Source organism: Ursus arctos, unplaced genomic scaffold (assembly GCF_023065955.2).
Source record: "Ursus arctos isolate Adak ecotype North America unplaced genomic scaffold, UrsArc2.0 scaffold_5, whole genome shotgun sequence".
NCBI classification, from domain to species: domain Eukaryota; kingdom Metazoa; phylum Chordata; class Mammalia; order Carnivora; family Ursidae; genus Ursus; species Ursus arctos.
In genome coordinates this window covers 22404231-22429023 of record NW_026623067.1, presented here as the reverse complement: position 1 = coordinate 22429023, position 24793 = coordinate 22404231, and the positions used below count along the sequence as shown (strand labels likewise).

At 35.3% G+C, this 24793-nt stretch overlaps 1 protein-coding gene across 2 annotated transcripts in view; it reads right to left on the bottom strand.

Moving 5' to 3' along the window:
- SRFBP1 (serum response factor binding protein 1) overlaps positions 1–24793 on the bottom strand; it is a 62199-nt gene that overhangs the window by 6678 nt on the left and 30728 nt on the right. The window contains exons 4-5 of one of the 2 annotated variants that reach the window (XM_026507822.4): positions 14189–14260; positions 430–511 (exon numbers count right to left, since the gene is read on the bottom strand). In XM_026507822.4, the coding sequence (XP_026363607.1) occupies positions 430–511; positions 14189–14260 (154 nt within the window). The remainder of the gene's footprint in view (positions 1–429; positions 512–14188; positions 14261–24793) is intronic. The other variant, XM_057307073.1, reaches the window with a different exon arrangement.

The window sequence follows — 24793 nt, the reverse complement described above, 5'->3', positions numbered from 1 at the left end:
CTATTATAAACTGTGTTTTCAGACATAAAAATAAATATATTCTATCTGTGACAGTAACATTTCTTTCAACACAGTTTATAATACACACATAAATGAAAATTATGTGACTAACTGGCAACATCAAAAGTAATACCATGAATTACATCAAAATTTAGCAAATCAATGGTATTCAATATTATCATGAATGTTATATATAAATATAAATGTATTCATATATTAGAACTTAGGAAAAAATACAGATTTAATTAGACATCAGATAACTTCCATACTTTCAGGCATCCTTCCACATTTAAAAAATATTTGAAGATATTTGTAAAAGGTCCTCAAACCAAACAAAAAAACCCCCAAAGAAATAAATGAATAGCCATTTATTCAAAATCATATACATAAATTCATTTAAGTACATATTAACAGTCATGTAATACATACCTTTTAGCACATCTATTTTTTTCTTCAGAAGAGGATGCATCGCTAGTCTGGCAACTGCTCTTTCGGTTGCAGTAGAATCAGGCTGCAAATGGAAACAACAAACATGGGAATAAAAACAATACAGTACTATTAAGTGAATAAAAGAAAATGTATCATACTTTTAAACATGAGAGCTAGGAAACTGGAATTTGTTAGTAAATTCATTAGATAGGTCACTTGTATTATCTATAATAAAGAAAAATAAAACTCAGGATGACAAATACAACCGCCCCCAAAACAAAATTATCATGTCATCAACTAATAAATATTCTTTGGGGACTTAGTATCTTTTCAGAACTCTGGTACGCATCCTGTGTGATATTAAAAAAATGCAATATAGCTCCTGCTTTCAAAAAGGTTAAAAGATCTAGTTAAAAAAACTAAACTAATATGAATCAAATAACATTAGTGCTAAGCTGGGTGATACAATTTATAACTATTGTAATGTTTGAAATTCCAGTTAATAGAGATGTAAAAATTATCTGATGCCAAATATTCGTATTTTGAAAGTGTAGTATCTCTACTGTGTTTTCAGAACCTTCTACCACTGCTTGGCTAAGAGCCAACACTTCATAAATATTTGATGATGACTGAATTGGAACTGATTATATATTTAATATATTTATGAATTTAGAAAATTCATGATTTGGGATAATTTCCTTAAATATCTTCTATGGGCTGACAACTTCCAAATTTCTAACTGCTACTCTAACTTGAGCTCAAGACTCATATATGACCCTCCTACTTGACGTATTAAAGGAGAATTCTTTTTTTCTTTTTTTTTAAGTAGGCTCCAAGCCCAGTGTGGAACCCAACACAGGGCTTGAACTCATGACCCACATGAGACCTGAGCTGAGATCAAGAGTTGGATGCTTAACCTACTAAGCCACCCATCAGGCGCCCTGAGAATTCTTGATGTCCTTCACAAACTTACTTCTTCAGTCTTTCTTATCTTATTATATGTAATTTCACTTTTGTTGGTTGCTCAGGACTAAAACTTTAAGAATTCTTCTATCACATTTCTCCTTCCGTCACAGCCCACAGTTAGTCCTCTAGCAAATCTTGGGGCTCTAAATGCAAAATATATTCAGGACCAATCACTGCTCACCATTTCTACTCTTAGTACTTTTGACCATTTCACCAACACCTCTCACCTGCAGCACCAACGTAATACGCTCAAACCTGGTCACTTGCTCCCCTACCCCTGATTTTTCACAGAGCACCAAAGTGAGTTTTTAAAATGGTAGCCATATCACGATATGACCCTATCTGTTCTTCTTGAAGCTTTACTGTCTTCTGATGCTTAGGCTATTCCACTGCACGCTCTTCTTTTCCTGGAATACGGTATTCCCAAATATATAGATGACTGATCATCTCTTACTATTCACATATCTGCTCAAACGTTATCTGAACCACACTTCCCAGAACTCTTTATTTACTTCGCATCACTTAATACTGCATGCCAGCGTAGATATTTTCCCATCTGTGAGGCAGGGGCTCTGTTTTCCTCATTGCTGTAGACCTAGTGCTTGCATTCAATAAATAACCCATAAGGCAAATGAATACATTTCATTGTGTGTCAAAGTGGAGCTGTCAGCTTCAAACGTCTTTATTTTAAATTTTCTCTTCACTGTTAATAGCTCACTATAAAGCTTTTTCCCTCCTAGTAATACAAACATATGAGTACATTAGTAAATGCAAGATGATGGCTGTCGGAAGTCCATTGTGTTTGGAGGACTTATCTAGGTAATGTTACTGAGAGTAGAACTTCTTTAAATTACATCTGTGGTCTAACTGCCTTGTGTACTGGGTTGAAGAATATCCTCCTAAAATTCAGGTCCAACTACAAACTTAGAATGTGACCTTATTTGGAAACAGAGTCGTTGCAGATACAATTAAAAGGTGAGTACGCTGGATTAGGGTGGCCCTCAATCTAATATGACCGATATCCTGGCAAGGGGGACATTTGGATAGAGGCAGAGAGAGAGAGAGAAGAAGGCGGAGGCAGAGATTGCAGTTATCTTGCCACAGGCCTTGGTTCACCACTAGTTGAAAGAAGCAAGGAAGGGTTCTTCCTTAGAAACTTCTGAGGATCTTAGCCCTACGGTCACCTTGATTTCAGATTTCTAGCCTCCTGAAACATGACAGAATGAATTTTTGTTGTTTTAAAGCACCTAGTTTGTGGTACTTTGCTAAAGTAGCCTCAGGGTAAAATATAAACTGTTTCTCTTAGAGTCTTAGATATTGCTTCTGTTCAACTTTTTTTTTTTTTTTTAAGATTTTATTTATTTATTTGACAGAGATAGAGACAGCCAGCGAGAGAGGGAACACAAGCAGGGGGAGTGGGAGAAGAAGAAGCAGGCTCCCAGCGGAGGAGCCCGATGTGGGGCTCGATCCCAGAATGCTGGGATCACACCCTGAGCCGAAGGCAGACGCTTAACGACTGAGCCACCCAGGCGTCCTGCCTCTGTTCAACCTTGTCCAAGAAGCATAGTACATTTGGAGACTGTTCATTAAGTACAGTGTTAAGATAATCCTTTCTTCTCAACACCTTGCTGGGTTTCCTGAAGTCCAATACAGGACTTCTTACTCATTTTATCTGCCTTCAATATATATGAGAGAATCTGGAAAGAAAACCTATTGCTGGTATACTGAGTCACTCAGTGACAAGATGCGCTGCTGAACATATAGGTCAAATATATCTGATTTACTTTTATAGGGTGTATATTAAAAGCTGTAACAGAACCAGCTGATGAGGGGCATTTTTCATACTGAAAAGGCCAACATGATATATGAAAATTGAGAGTCACATCAGAATACTAGAGTCTACAAGCTTCCAGAGAGAGAAAAAACATTTACCAAAAAAAAAAAAAAATCAGGAATCAAAATTGGAGGTCAAAGACAATTGAATAAAAATTTTATAGGAAAATGATTTCTAAATTAGGTAAGAATAAAAATACTCCCCAACATGCAAGGTTTAAAAGCTTACATCTCTTAAACCTTTCTCCTTAGAAGGTACTAGCTCCACTAAAATGAAGAAGGATACAAAGAATGAGGAATGTATGGGATATAAGAAACAGAAGATGCAGGCAGAAGGTATTCTCAGGATGGTGATAAGGTGATTCTCAGGATGGCGAAATTTAGAATACCTGATGTACTAAATATCTTTTTTTTTTTTTTTAGATTTCATTTATTTGAGAGAGAGCAAGCGAGAGCGCATGCATGCATGAGTGGAGGGAGGAGCAAAGGGAGAGGGAGAAGCATGCTCCTCTGTGAGCATGGAGCCCGATGTGGGGCTTGATTCCAGGACCCGGAGATCATGACCTGAGCTGAAGTCAAACGCTCAACCAACTGAGCCACCCATGCATCCCTGGTGTATTAATCTTCTTGAGAGGAGATTTCAGTAACTGAGGAACAGTTTGGTATTACACTAGAGAAAAGAAAGGAAACTAACAAGGAAAAATAAACTATAGGAAATAGAAATATTGTGCAGAAAAGGAAAAATAAATCACTCACTGCATGATGCACAGTCAAAATAACAATCACTAAATGTTCATCTAATCTAAATCCGGCCCAAGTGCTTTAGAAGGATGGAAGGGATAAGGAAGATACACATATGACAGGCTGGAAGAGGAAAGAGATCTAAATTCTTATAAATCACCATAGGAAGTCAATAGCTAATACTTAAAATATACTAATGCTGACATTGATATGTGGGGTAAATCCCCTGAAAACCAGCTTAAGTTGAAAGTCGGGAAGGACTAACGGAGAACTGTCATTTTCACAAACAAGTCTTGTAGAAGTACTTGATTCTCAAAACTGGTGGTTGGCAAACTGGCTCATGAGCCAATTCTCACCTGCTGGAAACAAAGAAACACAGAGAAATTCATTCATTTACATACTATCTATAGCTCTCCTATATTACACGGCAGAGTTGAGTAGTTGTGACAGAGAATGTATGCCCTGCAAAGCCTAAAATATTTATTATATTTGGAATTATTTTACAGAAAAAGTGTGACACCTGCTCTAATAATAAGCAAGTAGAATCCTTGGTGGAGGTAAATGAAAAAATTAGGAAGAAATAAAAATAAATTTTTAGCAGGTTCATGACGTTCTAAAGTTCAATTTAAAACAAAAACAGAGGCACCTGGGTGGCTCAGTTGGTTGAGCGTCTGACTCTTGTTTTTGGCTAACGTTATGATGTTGGGGTCCTGAGATCGAGCCCTGTGTCAGGCTCTGTGCTTCATGTGGGGTCTGCTTGAGATTCTTTCTCCATCTCCCTCTGCCCCTACTACTCTTCCTCACACGCCCTCTCTCTCTAAATAAAATCTTTAAAAAAATAAAAATAAAAAAACACGACAGACCTGTGTTGCCAAACCAAAGCAACAAGTTATAGCCTTAAATGCAGTAACTGTTTGTCCCGGATGGTGACATAATTTGAGATTCTGGCTTAGTACAGAAAATTTGGTATTCAGTGAAAAAGCAGTACGTTTTAATTGCCGGGACTTACTTATCTCAGTACATTTATATGTAAAAACAATAAAAACAAAACCAATTAGTTCTGAGAAACACCCCAAGAGCCTGCCCTCCCTCTACCTTACAAGGGAAAAGAAGACCCTCCAGCAGCAGCTGTTACTCTGTAACTGTTTCTTTAAGCATTGTATTTCCATTTTGTAGCTACTAATAATTCACTTCAGAGATAATCCCCAATATATGAACATCTGTATTTGTAAGACAGATAAATTAAAAAATAACTGTTCTAATCACATGAGTTAATTTCACATGTTTTAGGTAAGAAGTTATGGAGATCCTAAATAAATTTTGACTAAATGTGTTCCTACAAAATTGTTCAAAAACATACCCACTATTGTTCCAAACCCCTGCTTTGACAACTTGCTAAAAGCTCTGACGAACTGCGTATTCTTTTTTTCCAGAGCTAATTACATACCACCATCTTAGTTATAACAAGGTTTAGAATGATAATACTTGCATGTTTAGTGCTAACTAAAACCTATTTTGTTAACACTCCTTTTATCATCGAGTTTATTCAGCAATGCCCTGGAAGGTATCCCAGAGTAACTGACTCAGTAATCTGACTTTAGTAAATTCTATTTTTCAGAAAAAGGCCCTAGAACAGGATTTATAATTCTAAAATAATGTATTACTCTAATAAATGAAGACGTTATTATTCTTATATATGTCTTCCCTTATAACTGTGCTTTGTATCGCAACCTAGGTGGAGGACTTACTTAAGATTGATTTTTAAAAAGGTCATTGCATTGCATAATACCAGGGGGGCCATTACAATGGGAGTGTGCAGTATAGAGCTTATGCATCCATATATAAAGCATTGAGTTCAATAAACATGAAAGACTTGAGTCTACAAGGTATACAAGTATACATAATTAAGTAGTTATGGTATGATTAAGTAGTTATGGTATGATAAGTAATCAGGTATGATTACTTAATAATTTAATAGGAAGAATTTAATAGGAAGAATAGGAAGAATTACATATACCACAGCTTTACTTCTGTAATTACATGCAATTTGTGTTTAATAAAACAACAGTAAACGTCAGCAGTAAATAAAAATTATATTATTCTGTTCGAAGTGTTTTGTTGATAAAAGTAATTACTTTTTTCCCCAAAGGTTCTTTTATATATTTTTAAGATTATTTATTTATTTGAGAGACAGCAGAGTGAGCAAGAACATGAGTGGGGGGGGAGAGGGAGAGGGAGAGGGAGAAGCACTACCATCAAAAATGATAAAATACTTAGGAATAAATACAACAAAGGAAGTGAGAGATCTGTGCACTGAAAACTGTAAGACTTTAATGACAGAAATTGAAGAGGACACAAAAAATTGGAAAGCTACCTCATGATTAAGGATTGGAAAAAAGTGATATTGTTAAAATATCCATAGTACCCAAAATTATCTATAAATTCACTATAATCCCCATCAAAATTCCAACGGCATTTTTCACAGAAAAAAAAAATTCCTAAAATTTGTAGGGAACCACAAAAGACCCCGAATAACCACAGCAATCTTGAGAAAGAACAAAGCTGGAAACATTACACTTCCTAATTTCAAACTACAGTACAAAGCTATAGTAATAAAAACAGTATGGTACTGACATTAAAACAGACAGCAATGGAATAGGACTAAGAGCTAGAAATAAACAAATGCATATACACTAAACTGCTATTTGACAAGAGAGCCAAGAATACTTGACAGGAGGAAAGACAGTCTTTTCAATAAATGGTATTGGAAAAACTGGATATTCCTATGCCAAAGAATGAAACTAGACTCGTATCTTACATGACTCATAAAAATAAAGTTAATTGGACTAAAAAGACTTAAATGTGAGACCTGAAGCCATAAAACTCCTAGAAGATCGTGTAGGGTAAAAATTCCTTGACACTGGTCTTGGCAATGTTTTTTTGGATGTGACACCAACAGCACAAGCAACAAAAGCAAAAGTAAAGAAGTGGGGATACACCAAACTACACACTTACTGCAAAACAAAAGAAACAATCAACAAAGTGAAAAGGCAATCTACAGAATCAGAGAAAGGATTTGCAAACCACATCTCAGATAAGGGGCTAACATCCACAATATGGAAGGAACTCATGTAACTCAAGAGCAAGTAAATAAAACAAAATAAATATAAAATCTGATTAGAAAATGGACGGAGGACTTGAACAGATATTTTTCAAAAGAAGAAATGGCCAACAGGTACATGAATACATGAAAAGAAGCTCAACATTACTAATCACTGGGAAAATGTAAATCAAAACTGCAATGAGATACCACCTCACGCTTGTTAGAATGGCAAGTCTCAAAACAAGAAGAGCTAACAAGTATGTGGAGAAAAGGGAGTCCTGGAGCACTGCTGGTGAGAACACAAACTACTAGAGACACAAGGGTAAAAAGATAAGGTTCCTCAACAAATTAAAACTAGAGCTACCATATGATTCAGCAATCCCACTTCCAGGTATACACCCGAAGCAAACGAAATCACGATCTCAAGGAGATACTGTGTTCACTGCAGTATTATTCATGATAGCCAAGACATGGAAACAACCAAGAGTCCAATGACAAATGAAATGAATAAAGAAAGCAAGGTACACACACACACACACACACACACACACACACACACACACCATGGAATATTATTTAACCACGAGAAAGAAGAAAATCCTTCCATCTGCAACAACATGGATGAACCTGGTAGGCATTACAATGAGTGATAAAGAAAGACAAATACTGCAGAGTATGACTTATATGTGAAATCTAAAAACCAAGCTCACAGAGGCAAGAACAGAATGGTAGTTGCCAGAGACTGGGGGTGGTAGTGGAGGAAATGGGGAGATTTTGGTCAAAGGCTACAAACATCCAGTTAAAAAGATGAGTAAGCTCTAGAGATCTAATATTCAGTATGGTGATTATAGACAGCAATACTTTATTGTATACTTGAAAGTATCTAAGAGAGTACATCTTAAATGCACTCACCACACACAAAAAAAAAAACCTGTAATTATATAAGGTGATGGATGTGACAGTTAACCTTATTATGGTAATTTTTCATAATATATATGTGTATCAAATCATCAGACTTCCACAATGTTTACTATATGTCAATTATATCTCAATAAAGCTAGAAACAAAAAATATAAAAATTTTTACCAAAATATTTAAAGTTAATGTATCAGCATCTTTAGGCAAAAAGAAAAGATACAGCTTCTCAAATTCTCATTCATTTAGCTGGCAATCTATTTAACAATAATGTGGTCTTATAGATATGTGACAAACCTATTTTGCAGCATAATGATATTTGCGAATACACACTTCAGCATGTCCTTATTGCTTCTAATTTTTATAAACTGGAAATTTTGTTAAAGTTGGCTACCCAACACCATCACCAAATGTCTTAGAGAACAACTATTCTCGTTATACTGAAATATGAAAAATGTCAGTTATTTAAGAATACTTAAACATCAACAGATAATACAGCGTAAAAATGCCATAAAACTCTTGAGTATGTGAGGGTGCACAAAACACTTAATTTTTTTGGCAAAATGAAACTGAACACTGAACTGACCCTGTTATTTTTACATCTGCTGCAATAAGGCCTTTGAAGGGGGTCGAAAATGCATTACCAGAATGTTTGATCTGTAAGAGTTTATTAGAGAAATGAAAAACAAACAAACAAAAAAGCTAGAGCTAGAGATAGTAAGTAAACTGCCTGAAATCAGGCAGCTAACAGCAAACCAACACTAGTTAGAATGCAGAAACTCCTAGAAATGTAAGCCTCTTCCCTTTGCTAACCAGCAATTTTTGCAATTAGAATGCATTGTACAGATTCAAACTTATGTTTGCTGGTTGTTTTCAGTTAATTTATATCTGTTCTTGATGCTCAGTTACTAATTTGCAAAAAAGCTTATGATTTGGGGAGTAGAAAAAATATTCTAATGGGGAAAAACGGCAAATGGAAAAACTATTAATGGCATATACGCAGCTGCATGCTTTACAAATACCAAGGATTTCAGTTTTTTCTTTGAAGACCAAAAAAAGAAAAAAAAAAAAAGTACACGTGTATTTCCCAAAATGTTTGATTTAAAGAAAGTCTTTATTAAAAATATCATGTTTTATAAACGACAGCAATCATTTAAATAAACTTTATATCTCCTAAGTAAACAATGTCAAATTTAACATTTTCAACTTCTGTTTGATTTTATTCTTAATAAAGCAATTTGAAATCATTCAATGCATTTTTTGACTTCAAATTTTAACAAAAGGTAAAGGGAATAGAGACCAATGATTTTATCCAATAATCAGACTAACAGTCTTGACTTGATCTCCAGATTACCTAGCCAGCTGGGAACAAAGCTACAAGTGACAGCCAGGTTTCTGAATTCAGTCTAGTATTCTCAAGCGGTTTTCTTCTAAATTATCTGAGATAACTTTCTCACATTTTGTGACTCATCTCCAACCCCCTCTCTCAAATCTTTTTGGTGGGAAATTAAATATAAGCATAAAAAAGAGGCTTGTAAAGTAAATGTGCAGAAGTCTGAAGCTTTGGCTGTGCTTTGGGTTTCGGCAGCCGTTTGCTGTGTCTACGGTTTGCTTAAGTCCCTGGGCAGAGGGTAAGAACTCCCAAGAAGCAGCAGCACAGAACCTGTCATGAGATCTTTCAAATTCTTTATTCCTTCATCTTCCTTCCTCATCTACTTTATTCCTCTTAATATTTACTGATATTTATATTTACATAAACAAGCCTAAATATGGGAAGGGCATGGTCTTACACATACGGACACAAACACTATCTTCTGAGGCTCACAATTTTGCTCTAATTTTAAAGGTTAAGACATATGAACAACTAATTCTTCCAAGATAGAATGTGATAAACTTCACTGGAAAGAGAAAAATGTTACAGAGGTTTACAGAAAAAATTCGAATACAGTCCTATAACCTCAAATTTACAAACTGATTTTGAAGCTTAAAAGGCTAAGATTTGTCTATGAACAGTTTTTACACCTGCATTGGAGGGTATGAAGGAACCACAGCTTTCCTTATTTAACGTTGACACAACATTTGCCATGGAAAATTCTCAGGAAACTGTGGTTTTCACACACCTCCAGTTTCTTCCATTTCAAATAAATTAAGTAAAAAAGGGGAAAACACCTCATCGTTTTATGGAGAAATTTTATTTTGGCGTATGGGTATTTCTTATAAACACAAGCATTTGGTATTCAATTCTGAAAAGAATTTTGAGAATGTACATGTGAATACAAATAACAGTCTAAAAATGAAAAAGCTCTCTTACATGCAATGTTCCTTCCTGTGAAAAGCTGCCTACAACAAACTGACTCTGAGTGAACTGATAGAGGCAGAATGCTGGTAGCAGTATTCTTATTATTTAGACTTAATTTCAATTCCAGGTTTCACCTAAAGACGTATTAATGTGTGCATTTATTAAAAACACGTAGGGAGGTAATAAGAAACAGCCCATTCAGCTGTATGAGAAGAATTATGGCAACCGAAGGCTTAGAGTCCACAATGAAGGCAATGGGAGACCTTTCTGTATTTCTTGAGCTCTTATGATCCTTGGGACACCGTGATTCTAAAATGTAGTCTTACAAAAATAGGGGACCCATTCCAGCCTTTTCTCCTAAACTTTTGTTTTGTAGGCAGAGACCAGGGTTGAGACCTTGGCCCTGCTATCTGCTAATGACTATTGGTGTATTTTTTACCTTTCTGGGCCATTTGTCCCTTTGTTTAATGGAGTTATCATCCTCCCTGAGAAAGCTAACCTACATAAAGCACCTAATGAGTCAGCAACTGTTAAGAGATGCTAACAAATATTAATTTGCTTCCCCTTATATGGTAGTTGTTCAATAAACCAGTCTTTTACTCCCTACTAGATTATATATTCCTGTAGAAAATACTGAGTCTCCTATTCCCTTCGTATCTTCCACACTGCCTAGCTGATTGCTTTGCACGCAACACATGTTTTGAATTGAGAAGTTCCTGAAATCCTGGCACCAGCTGCCTGGGAATGTCAAAAGTCTCATCCTTCAACTCTCTAGCTTTAAACTTTCATCATATACATATTAACTGCCTACTTAACCTTTCTATCCCTTTTCTGCATTTGAAAAATGAAGACACTGCTATTACTACACACACACACACCAGGTGTGTGCACATATGTGCAAATGAATGCTTTCTACATGAGATCACTGTTGTTAAGATCAACTGAGATAAGAATGTATATGGAAGAACTGTGCAAGCTGTAAGATATTACATAAATTAGTTTGCTCTGCTCTGATCTGATGTCAGATAGCCTCAAATGTACAGAGCTCTATGTAAAAGACTTCGTTCCTGTGAGGTTATCTTCCACTGAGCTCACTTCCTTTGACACACTGAAGAACAATCAATCCTTTCTCCTCAAACAACACTGCTGCCTGCCTCATTTTTTAGAGGTTTAATTTATTAACAGGTTTTCAAACAGAAACACCTGAATCCAATGGAAGAATATCACAAATGAAATAAAACACTAACAAAATAGGTGAAATCAAATAGCTTGGGAGGAATATGAAATGATTTCTTAAGCAGGGCAGTTTCCCTTAGCTTTAAATTCCTCCAGGTTCCCTCAAAAACTTGGATGAAACAGAACTGTTTCTCCTTCCTCCCTCTCCACCTTCCCTTCCTTACTTGCTTTTGTTTAGAGGAAGATATTAACGGGGTAGAAATGTAATCAGGTTTCACTTGACCCTTGACAGTGAGATCCTAAACTTTTTTTTTTTTAAAGACTTTTATTTACTTATTTGAGAGCAAGAAAGAGAGAGAGAGAGAGAGAGAGAGAGAAAGGGAGCGCGCACCAGCAAGAGAGAGCAGGGGAAGAGGCAGAGAGAGAAGCAGGCTCCCTGCTCATCAGGGATTCCGGACATGGGGTTGGATCCCAGAACCTGACCTGAGGCAAAGGTAGCTGCTTAACCGGATGAGCTACCCAAGCGCTCCAAGATCCCAAACTTCTAGCTGAATTAGTATTAAAAATCTCATGACTACGGGGGCGCCTGGATGGCTCTGTTAGTTAAGCGTCCAACTGGATTTCAGCTCAGATAGTGATTGCAGGGTTGTGAGATCCAGCCCTTCGGCCTCTGTGCTTAGCAGAGAGCCTGCTTGTCCCTCTTCTTCCCCCACCGCCTCTCTGGGACCTCTGCTCATGCGCGCAAGTGCTCTTTCTCTAAGATAAATAAATAAATTAAAAGAAAATTCAAGCCTACAAATCTTGTTATATGTAAATGAATTTACTAATACAAAATAACAATGATAAGCTAATATAGATGTTTGTTGCCCCATTTTTTGGGTAAATGACACTTCACACACTGGAAAGTTGAAGGAAGGGTTGTAAATAGAAGAAGATACCTTAAAAAACTATTTTATAAATATTACACATAAACTAATATTAATCTTCCAAAGTGAAAACAATCTGGCAGAGAAGATGCTTTTTACTCTCACCATAGATTAAACATTAATGAATACTTTTAGAATTCAGCAACCAAAAATCTCAAAAAACGTATTCTGGAAAAATTATTTTTTTTTAAACTTTCAAGAGAAAACAAAAAAAAAATTCTATAACATTTTTATTCAGTTACCACTATTCTATTTAACATGTCATTATTTTGTCTGAGATATAGTCCAAACCACACTTTAAAACTATACTTTTTTCCTCTCTTTATGAAAGACTCCTATGAAATAAGAATATTTACTGTAAAATTATGCCAGTACAAAATAAAGAGACTGCTGTAAAATCATATTCACGGATTTAGTGTTGCTTTTCTCATCAGGACAATGGCACCAACAAGTCCTCCCTCCCCTCAAACAAATAAAAACCTTGCATGTTCTGGCTTTCTTAAAATGCTTTAAAATCTAACATGCCTCATATCATTTGTAGAAAAGTCAGTACTAGTCTATAAAAACACAGAATCAGAGCATTCTTTCCTGAGGGCTGGAATAGCCAAACTGACATCTATAGTTGGAGACTGTAACATAAGGCTCTGGGTAATCAATAAAACAAATAGGCAGAAAACCAGTAAAGATACAAATCACCTGAACAACGCCAACAACTAATGTGACCTACGTGACATTTTTGGACATTGATCCCAAGAGAAAACACTGTTTTCAAGTGCATATGAAATATTCACCAAGATAAGCCATAGTCTTCTCAACCTTAACACAAATAAAAATCATAACAAGTCTGCTCATGGATCATAAAGGAAACAGGAATGAAAACATACCTAGAAAACCCCTTAACTGTTCAGAAATTAAACAATGTACTTCTAACTAAACCATAGGTCAAAGATGAAGTTTCAAGGGAAATTTAAAACACTGTGAACGCACAGAAAATTAGAATACAACCCATCAAATTTAGGGGTGCAGCTAAAGGAGTGCTTACATAAGGCAACTCTGTAACACTACATGCTTGTTAGGAAAAAAAATTCTAAAATCAGTAACTGAAGCTTCCACATTAAGAAACTAGAAAAAGAGCAAAGTGGACATAAATGTAAGAAACAAGAAATAATATACATTAGAGCAAATGCCAATGAAAGTGAAAACAGAAAAGCAACACAGAAACATCCTTTAATCCAAAATCTGCTCTCAGGTAGGAAGTGTCTTATGTAGACATTAGCAAAGTGGGCGGCAATGATAAATGGAAAATGGTAGGAGCAGGAGAACTGGGTAGAAGTCCCAATGTGCCATGTAACAGTGGTATAGCTTAACTCAGCTCATGTCATTCTTTCTGACTTACAAGTTTCCTCATTTGTAAAAAGGGGGTAAAAATAATCTTTCACAAGTACTAAATACAGAGATTAAATGAAACAGTCATAAAAATTACTTGGAAAAAATAAAAATATTCTTTGTCCTGATTAGTAAGATTAACAAATTGTTACTAACACATAAATGCCACATTAAGTTCAACATTAAGGACCTTGAAGGTGTGATATTACAAGCAAAACAAAATTCATAAATTACCATAAAAATATATTTTTGGTGGCAATAATGGAGCTCAAGTAGGGAAAAACCATCATATACTAATAGTAACTGGCTTGTTGGTTAGTTTTTTCTTCAAGGAAAAAGGTGACAAGAAAAAGTAAGCCAACCATATAAATAAAGAACTTTTCTTAAAAGAAAGACAATCCATTAGAGAGATACCTTTTTGCAGACTTTTTCAAAGTTGATATCATCACCAAGAGCAGATTTAGTTACTATATCAGGTTTTAATTCCTGTTAAAAAAAAAAAAGGAATTTTAGTTATGAGTCTAATTTTATTTATTTATTATTTATTTTATTTTTGTGGGGGAGGAGCAGAGGGAGAGGGTAGGAGAGACTCTTAAGCAGGTTTCATGCCCAGCGTGGAGCCCTAAGTGGTGCTCTATCTCACGACCCTGAGGATCATGACCTCAGCCGAAATCGAGAACAGGATGCTTAATTGACTGAGCTATCTGCTATCCAGGTGCCCAGTTACGACTCCAATTTTAATGCACCATTCATTTTTATGAGGCACATTCCTTCCCATGTTTTGCTTTTAAGAAATCTGATATTAAGTTTTTAATTTTAGATAAGAATAACTTCCATCACAGTATGAAATTATCATACTATGAAAAACCACAGCAAAACGAATTTAAAAGCTAATCCCCCTAAGACAATTACACTCAGATTCTAGGGAAGCCATAAAATTTCTAGCTTAATAACAGTTCTTTAATTGAAATAAGAGTAATATAACTCAAAATATTAATTTAGAATTTCTAAATTTCAAAGAAATTATTACTTATTTTAATGACATGTCAGGACATTAGTAATTACATCTTTTTATAGAGAAATATAAAGATTTATAGAGAAATGCTTAATTTTAATTAACGATTAAAAAATCTGAGCTACGAAATACTTTCATATTATGCAAGGAATTAATCTAAATTTATTTTAGAAAATTAAAAACGAGAAAAGCAGAGAAAAATTGAGTAAAATTACTAACAAGGTTTACATGGTTATAATTTTATTACACACCCCTCTATATGTTTAAGAGAACTAAGTTTGATATACATTTCACTAAAGAATGAGGACTTTAAATCACATAAAAATGAAATTTCTCTCAACAGTTGTGCAGTGATTCTACTATGCATGAAAAAAATACAATGAACTTTTGTGTATTTTTTTCATACTACTATTTGGGAGAAAGCTTTTAAATAAAATGACATAGTTGATTTTAAAACAACACTGAGTGATAGTAAGTTAGATAAATGTGTGATATGGTAACAATTGTACAGGAATTATTCTGTGAAAATTATTTAAATTTTATATATATATATTTAAGATTTACTTATTTTAGAAAGACAGAAAGAAAGAGAGAGAGAGAGTCTGAAGCAGATTCCACACTGAGCATGGAGCCCACCGTGGGGCTTGATCTCACAACACCTGAGATCACAACCTGAGCCAAAACCAAGGGTTGGGAGGTTTAACTGACTACATCACCAAGGTGCCCCTAAACTATATTTTAAACAAAAATAGGACCAGGGCACCTGGGTAGGGCTCAGTTGGTTGAGCCTCCAACTCTTGGTTTTGGCTCAGTCCATGATCTGGGATCATGAGATCAAGCCCTGCATGGAGCTTCCCTGCTCAGTGGGGAGTCTGTTCTTTCTCTCTTCCTCTGTCCCCCCCACCACATGCACACAGGCACGTGCGCTCTGTCTCTTCCTCTCAAATAAATAAATAAATCTTAAAAAAAAAACAAAACCCAGGACCATAGCATTTTGTAAACTAGCTTTATCATTTAATGATAGAGCAAATATCTATCCATTTTCTTTTCATTCTCTTACATCGCTGTCCTTTTTATTTAACCAACCTTTTATTATTGGACATTAGTATGTTTTCTGATTTTTTTTATCTTTTTATACAAAAGAAGGGAATAACTATCCTTGTACATACTGATGTGTGTAACTCCTGAAAAATTACCATATTCTGCATTAAAGAGCTGTACTATGCTTTTGGAAAATGAACAGAATGGAAAAAAAAGAAATACTGATAATAATGGTCCAATGTCAGAAAGATCAGAAAGCACAGTTTCTGAGAATAAAGACTCAATTTTATTTTGTATACACTAATACAACTGGGAAAAATATGTGTATGTAAAACAAATCTATATAAAGAGCATAAAAATAACAGATTCTTTAAGTGTGTGTGTGTGTGTGTGTGTATAATATGTCTTTACGAACTGATGCGCTAATTTGAAAGATGGCCTCCCTATCCGTCTAAAGTCAGTAAAATTATTTAAATTATAGTTAAAAATATCCAATTTTTTTTGTCAGCTATCTTTAAGTATCATTTTCTACTCTGTGAGCAAAAGCAAACCTTCTAAAGAGTAAATCAGTTAAATGTTATTGCAAATATGAACATAATACATGCAGAAGACAATGCTGCTTAAATTTCAACCAATCCACATACTCCCTCCAAAAGAATAAATTCAACAAGGACTACACAAACAATGCCTTCATCATTATTAGGAGATAGAGGATACAATAAACTTCAAAATATCTCCAAGTTGAGACACTAACACCAAATCCAACATAGCACTCTTGCATTACAAGCTCGCACATACAGAGAGACAGGGAGTGCGAAGATTAAGATACTGGGGAAGTTGATACTAGAAGAAAAAGACGTCCAGATTGGATCAAAAAGCAAAACTAAGTCTACACTATATACGAGATACACAAAAAACACAGTGATTCAAAAAGGCTAAAAATAAAGGAATTCACCAAGATATACAAGGCAAATAGGAACAATTAGAAAGCAGGAGTTGAAATCATGTATCAGATGAAGAATAATTCAAGTAAAGAAAAAAATGAAATGAGACACAGCAGAAACTACAAGATACGGAAAAATGGAAACACACCACTAACGGAAGACTTCCACATAACAATGTGTTCAAGAAAGCTGAAAATAGAGGGAAAAGCATTAGAAAATCTTAAGCAATTAATAAGGTGTATCTGTCTTACGGATTTATTTTGAACATTATATTCTAGTAATACAAATTATACCTTCTTCTCAAGCACATATAGAATGTTAAAAAATTGATTGTGTATTAAGTTAAAGTAGGTATTACTAAGTCCCATCAAGGAAAATACTAAAAACATCATTCTCTGATCACAATGAAAAAGTAGGAATTAAAGGAAACCAACAGACAAACAAAAAGTCTCTTCTACCAGGAATTAAAAAAAAAACCCCAAAAACCTCAAACAACTCTTGGGAAGGTCAAAATATAAATAGAAATTTCAGGGTTTCTGAAAATTAATAAGGCAACACTGCATTTCACAACCTATGGAACACATTTAAAGCAGTTTTTTTTTTTTAAACAACTATATAAATAAAAATAAGGTAACAAAGATAAATGAGCAAATGCTCAACTAAAAGGAACCTAAATTATCTTTACTCAATTCTTCATTTATCAAATGAGAAGGCAGGCTCAATTAAATCATGTGATTTGTCCAAGGTCCTATTGTTAGTTGGTGTAAGGACTGACCTTAATTAGTGCTTCTACTATATCATAATCTATTTTATTGACACCTTGATATAAGCCAAAAGATTTCCACCATATTTAAAGCATTCATGTAAAAACTAACACAAAAGTTAAACTCTATCTCATGGTTCACAATGTCATGTTACCACTGAACACAGTCAGAATCTTCTAGTTATAAGAACCTTCTAGTTTTAAATGAGGCAGTAATGATTTATAGAAGCTTGAAGTATTTACTGTACCTTTCAACACACACACAAAATAGAGGTTTTTGAACAAATGTGAGGTGCTAAGCAACCCCAGTAGGTAATTCCGGCAACTTATGTCGTGTTTCAGAAATACTACTGGGAAAATGTTATGAAGGCTCAAAATAAACAGAATATGCTTAACAGGGAAACTGAAGTTGATCTGAATTTAATGAGGTTGAGTATATTTAAAGAAACATGAGTGCCATTAAAAAAGGCGGAGCATTTCTTGGGTAAATTATAAGCAAGAGCCACTGTCAAGATCTGCGAAGGGTCTGAGATTTTACCTTACTTGAAAGTTAATAAGTAAGCCTGACATGGTTTTATGGATGCCAGCAGAAGGCACAAAACTCTTGGACCAGAGATAAAGAGCGCTTTATTACTCAGCAACAGCAAGAGCCAGAGTACCTGCTTTCTATCTCATCCGTTGTTTCTGAAAAAAACTCAAAACCCTCAGACACACGGTAGACAATGAACCTGAATTAAATCCACGCATTCAAAACTAAAGGAGCCTTTAAGGAATATACCTTTGAAAAATGGCTACTGAGTAGAGAACATATTCTTAGACTGAAGAAGGGAAAACCATCTGTTTACATTTGTACCTTTGGGAGCATGACCAGCAAACACAAATTAGGGTTATGATAACCTCTACTTTTACAACGTAAGTGACTATTATTTGCACACTCTGTACTAGGTTGAACGGTTTCCCAAATATGTCCATGTCCCAATTCCCAGAGCCTGTGAGTATGTTACCTTACAGGGCCAAAGGGATCTTGCAGATTTAATTAAATTAAGGATTTTAAGATGTGGGTATTATCCTGGATTATCCAGATGGGCTAACCAAGAGTCCTCATGGGAGAGGAGCAGAGAATAGAGGAGAATAAAGTTAGATAAAGAGATTGCGGTGGAGGTAGGGGAGGGAGAAAGGAAATGAACAAGAGGAGAGAGATTGAAACCTGAAGATGCTATGCTGGTGGACTTGAAGATGGAAGAAGGGGCCATGAGTGGAGGAATGCAAGTGGCTTCTAAATGCTGAGGATGGCAGGAGACTGATTCTCCTCTAGAGTCTCCGGAAGGTATACAGCCCTGCTGACACCCTGATTTTAAGACTTCTGACTGCTAGAACTCTAAGATAATATATCCTTGTTGTTTTAAGCCATTAAATTTACGATAATTTGTTTCAACAGCACTAGGAAGCTAACATACTTTCTATATCCTACCAATCTTCGTATTATTCATTACACTGTATAATTTGGACAAGCACTCTGTACCATAAATAATACCCAGAATCAAATATTTACCTTAAATTATCAAGCAAAATTTAGATGCAGATGAAGGACTCAAACATTCCTCTTTCCCTTAGGGGCGCCTAGGTGGCTCAGTCGTTAAGCGTCTGCCTTCAGCTCAGGGAGTGATCCCAGAGTCCTGGGATCGAGTCCCACATCAGGCTCCTCCGCTGGGAGCCTGCTTCTTCTTCTCCCACTCCCCCTGCCTGTGTTCCCTCTCTCGCTGGCTGTCTCTCTCTCCATCAAATAAATAAATAAAATCTTAAAAAAAAAAATAAACATTCCTTATGACAACACTCATACTTGAGTATTTTGTGGCCAAGTTGTTTATTGCCTTTGTTTTAAATATAAGCACATGCAGCAGAGGGGATGCTATCTCCTAAGTTACAGTTTATACAAAACTTTTAAATGGTGTTTAAGTAGCAAAACCTAATAGCTAGGAATGCTATACCAAAACCTAGAATTTTTGTTTAGTGCTATCATAAGTAGACACTGAGAAACTAATAAATCAAATGTTTCTTTAGACAATGCAAAAACAGCAATAAATGGTGTATTATGAAGTTATTCCTCCCTCCCTGTATGTTTATTTATAAGAGATCAGGTATTGCCTTTCAAAATAAGATTCCTTCTGATGTGTTGTCACAAGTGGATAGATAACACCTCAAATGTTAGTATTCTTTCAAAAGGCAAGAGGTAATTTAACCCACAGCCTTCTTGAATCCTTCTAAGAGTCCACTGTGGAGTCTACTTGGGAAGCTCACGCTAAACTTTCAGAATTCAAACTGTCTCTTACCGCTCTAAATTCTAGATTTATGTACATTCTGACTCCGCATATTTAATATACGTTTAAAGGGAGAAGTTTTAAACATTTTCATTTTTTCTTGGATTGAATGAAAAACTAAACAATAGGTTATAATTTGGCCACAAAATTTTCGTCATATTTTAAGAATAAATTACCCTGCAAATGGATTATGAAAGCCAGGTGCTACACCAAAATTCATTAAGGTCCACTAGATAATTTAAACTGTCAGGGATACTGGGAATTGACTTTTTTTTTTTTTTTAATCTGAAGTAATTCACAATTTTCAAAGAATACTTGGGATGATGGGTAGTTCATAGGATTTTCAGCTATGGTATCTTACCTGACAATACATCTACTCTCTTTGTTATAAATGAATGGTTCCCTGCCAAGACTTCCAAAAGCAAGTAAAATTGCATGGCTTGTGGATAAAACTCCAAAAAGCCTTAATTTAGGTAAAAAGGAAAGAACTCTGAAAGGCAAATGGTATTTAGAGTTGCAACAATTTCAGTTTTCTGCCTAACTATTCAGAAGTGGAAGTACACTCTAACCAGCTTGTTGGGAACAACTCTGCTTCAAGTGGATGGGAAGGAAGCAAACTTGAACATGGTCAGGCAGTAAGCTATCTAGTTCAGCCAAAATGACCTGAAGTAGAAATATAAAACAGTCACAGAATTTATGCTTGTATTAACCTTTGCCTTCCATTTTCTTGATATAAAAATGGATGAAAAGCTTAGAGTATAAGGTTCTTCAAGGGTAAGAAAGGTGTTTTATTCACCTTTGCCTATTAGATTCCAGTACAAAACATTTATTGAACAGAACTGGACCAGAGTAAAGAAATTTAAAATGTCTATTTCTTAGAAAAAAGAAAATCTAAAAGAGGTCAGTAAAGTCTCTTATCAATGGAAAGGTCAAATTCAGGATTTGACAACAAATATTTAGTTGCAAATGTGGGCTTTTTCTTTATGAAGCAAAGTTGAAGAGAACAAATTCTGGAAAGAACAGCAAGGAGGACACCTACAGTGTTTCAAAGTGGAGCATTTACCGCTCAAAAGTATCATACGTTATTATCCTTTTTATTTAGAATGGGAGAAGGTAAAATACTACTACTTAAGCACTTACTGAAACATACATATTATGTTGTGAATGGGTGGGAAACACACTAACTGATAAGCTAGACAGGGGGCAACTAAAAGATAAGACTTTGTTCCTTCTGAGAAAAGATTTCTAAGCTAAATGGAAAACTAAGATCCTTTTCTAGACCTAGCAACAGACATTTTACATAGCAGCTATTTATTTATTCCAAGGACATTTTACATGTACTTAGTTTTGAAAGGGTATCTGATCCCCTCATGCACCACGCATGAACATGGTTAAGAAAACTCCATTAAAAATGTAAGAGAAAAGACACCAGCTTGGGGTTTGTATGATAATTTTGCATTATGCCATTTCTAGTATATGGGGTTAATTCTAAATAAAATGACTAACCAGAGAGGAACACTTAGTTTTCTTTTATACAAAATTAATTCTAAAGCCTTTTCCCAAATAAAAGTATTTCTCTTAAATTTCAGAAAGGTCTTCTCTATCTTAAACTGAATATAACCATCTCAAATATTCAACAATATCAAAAATAGAACAAAATGCAGTATTCCATAAGGTAATTTGCAAATTTTATACCAAAATCATACACTATGGATGTGGGGAAAAAAAATATCTAGATACATTTCAATTTAGCAAAAGAAATTTTTTAACATTTTAAAATCCAATAAATATGAGCAAACACATTAAGTGACCAAAAAAAAAAAGATAAGGGGCGCCTGGGTGGCACAGCGGTTAAGCGTCTGCCTTCCGCTCAGGGCGTGATCCCGGCGTTGTGGGATCGAGCCCCACATCAGGCTCCTCTGCTATGAGCCTGCTTCTTCCTCTCCCACTCCCCCTGCTTGTGTTCCCTCTCTCGCTGGCTGTCTCTATCTCTGTCAAATAAATAAATAAAATCTTAAAAAAAAAAAAAAAGATAAGTACGAAAAACACGAAGCCGTTCTCAACTAGAAAACCACGGATCAAGGATAAACAATAGGAAAATGAAGATACCAGAGTTCTATTACAGTGCAAAATATAGAAAACTGCACCAAACAACTTAAAAAATGAGTGCAAAAGAGACTCATACTAAATTAGACAAGTAAAACCTGCGCAATTTTACTCAATTGTAGAGAAACCCTATAAAGGGTTTTCATTAAGAAAAAAAAAAGTTTAAATTTATCACCAATGCAAGGGAAATAAAAAAAAATCCGTAATTTACTAATCAAATGCTGACTAACCTGAAACGGCTGTTTCTTTTCCTTTGACTTCCTTACAATGACTCAAGTCTAAAAATCTTGATCTTGGGATTTTATTCACTTGGGAGTTTATTCATCAGTGAGCAGGGCTCTGTGTTGACTTGTGTAAGACACACATTCTTTCATTGCTAGACATTCAAACCAGCTTTATTTTCTAGCGTCGGTATAATTTATTTCTTTTATTTAAGCTTTCAAATAATTAGAATTATCCTATTCATCTCAAAGATGAAATAAAGCATTAAATTCTTTACAATTTGTATGAGAGAAGTTAGTATCCCATTCATTAAAACATTAGAATTGTAAGAGACTTAAGCTATTATGATTCTATACCCATGCAGGAAAGGGTTAACTCAGCAGGCCTGGGGTGCTCACACTCCACATAACTGAAAAAGGTGTATCCTCGGGGTACCAATTATTTCAGACAGTTGATGCTAACAATGTAACTTATGGTGGCAATGTCTATGCTCTGGGAGGCTTAAGTCTGAGTCACTGATGAGGACAGTCAGGCAGGTAATTGACATCTACGTGACTGGCTCCGGATAAAAACCCCACCAAAGCACCAAGTGAGCTTTCCTGGTTGGCAACACTTTGCAAGTGCTGTCACATACGATTGCTGGGGGTATGTCCATGTGACTATATTGGAAGAGCAAGCAAGATACAAGCTTATGCCTGGTGTCTTCTGGACTTTCCCCTCATGTGCCATTTCCTTTTGCTGATTTTAATCTGTGTTCTTGAACAGTAATAAAATATTACGGTGAGCATAAAAGCTTTTTTTGAGTACTGTGAATCTTCCCAGGGAATCAATAAGCCTAAGAGGAAATGTTAACCCAAGAAAGTTGAAGAGATCCATTCAAGGTATTACGACAGGGCTGGGCCTGGAACCCCCACATTGTGCTTTCTGCCATATCCTGTTGTCAGTGGTGATAAATCAGAAATGGTTTTCATTCTTTCCTCATCACATTCAACTAAAGTTGCTCAAGTTTCCTACATTAAAAGTAGTCATTCACTAATAACAAGACTCATCAGAATACTCCAGGTCCCTTATTCCAAATTATGCCGATGCTACTGCTTTCCCTCACCTAAAAGGTGAATTTAATTGGAATGAGGTCATCCCAATTTTGCTTATTGGGCTATCTCCTTTTCTTTCTTCTTTCCAGAGGCTTTTGAGACTCATATCTTCTGACTCATAACTAGATAACCACTGTAGTATTGTCTCTGATTCAGTGGGCAAAGTATGTTCGCAATCGCACTGTGCTATATCAGGCTGTGGGGAGCGAGACTGAGTCAAGACAAAAAGTAACTTAGAGGCAGTAATATGCTGACATTTTTAATTCCAAGAGGCTCTCATTAAGGTAGGGCTTTTAACTTCATAAAACAGAAAACATATTTGTATTTACCAAAATTTGACTAAAATTGGAGTATGTTTAAATTATGAGGGGCTAAGACCAGATACAAAGAATTAAAGGGTGACAAGAGAAGTCTGAATTCTTAAGAGATTTTTTTTCTTGTCTATTTGTAAATGAGGCAAGAAATGCATTTCTCTGAAATACAGAATCTGAAATAACTCGTGAGAGAACTACTAACATCCAAATCTTCATGCTTTTCCACAGATGGAAATCTCATTATGGTTACCCTTCAGTGACAACAAAAAACTTTGTTCCTAAATATTGTTCTACTGTTTCCTAAATACAGTTCTACCAGATGGAACTTCAATAAGGTATACTCTGTCATCATACTGCCAAGGGATTTTTTTCCAAATAAAATCTCTGTCTTCCTTACCTATTCCTGTGTTCCCTATTGCAATTAATGGCATCTCCAGCCTCCGCTGCTCAGAGGAGACAGCTCAGAGTCGTCTGACACCATGGGCCTCTTCGTCATGCTTCTGTTATGTTCCTATCCCCATGCTGCTTTCTCTCCTGTACTGTCTGTTGAATTTGGTTCCCTCCTTTGGACTACCATTATCCTACCCATAGGTTCAGGAATCCATTACAGATTTAACCCCCACCGCAAAGACGTCAAACAGGAAATATTTCCAGTTTTAAGATGAAGAAACAGACTAAAAACCACAAAATTAGACAAAAGTACAAAAAAGGTTTATCAACCTGACTTGTAAACCTTTCAGGAAATGACACAAGTAGCTTTATTCTTTTTTGCTTTTTTAATTACACTCTTCTACATCTTAAAAGTTATCAACACACTGAACTCATTTTGAAATTCAAATTCTTAAACCTGAAATGAAAAATGAACAACAAAGTCTCAAGCATTATCGTTAGACGAAGGATAAAAAAAAAGGAAACTAAAAAATTCACTAGCAACTACAACAAAGATTGATCTTCAATCTGATTAGAAAAATTTAATGTTTCTTTACTATATAAACTGTTCAAAAACCTATTTATAATAGATGTGCATATTAATATTTAAAACATGTTACTGAGAGCTTTCTATTGTGCAGAACACCAGGCACTGTGAAAAAAGACAAATAACCAAATAAAAAATTACTGACAGTACATATCTACCAATAATTATTTTAAATGTAAACAGACTAAATGCACCAATGAACAGATAAAGGATGAATGAACGGATT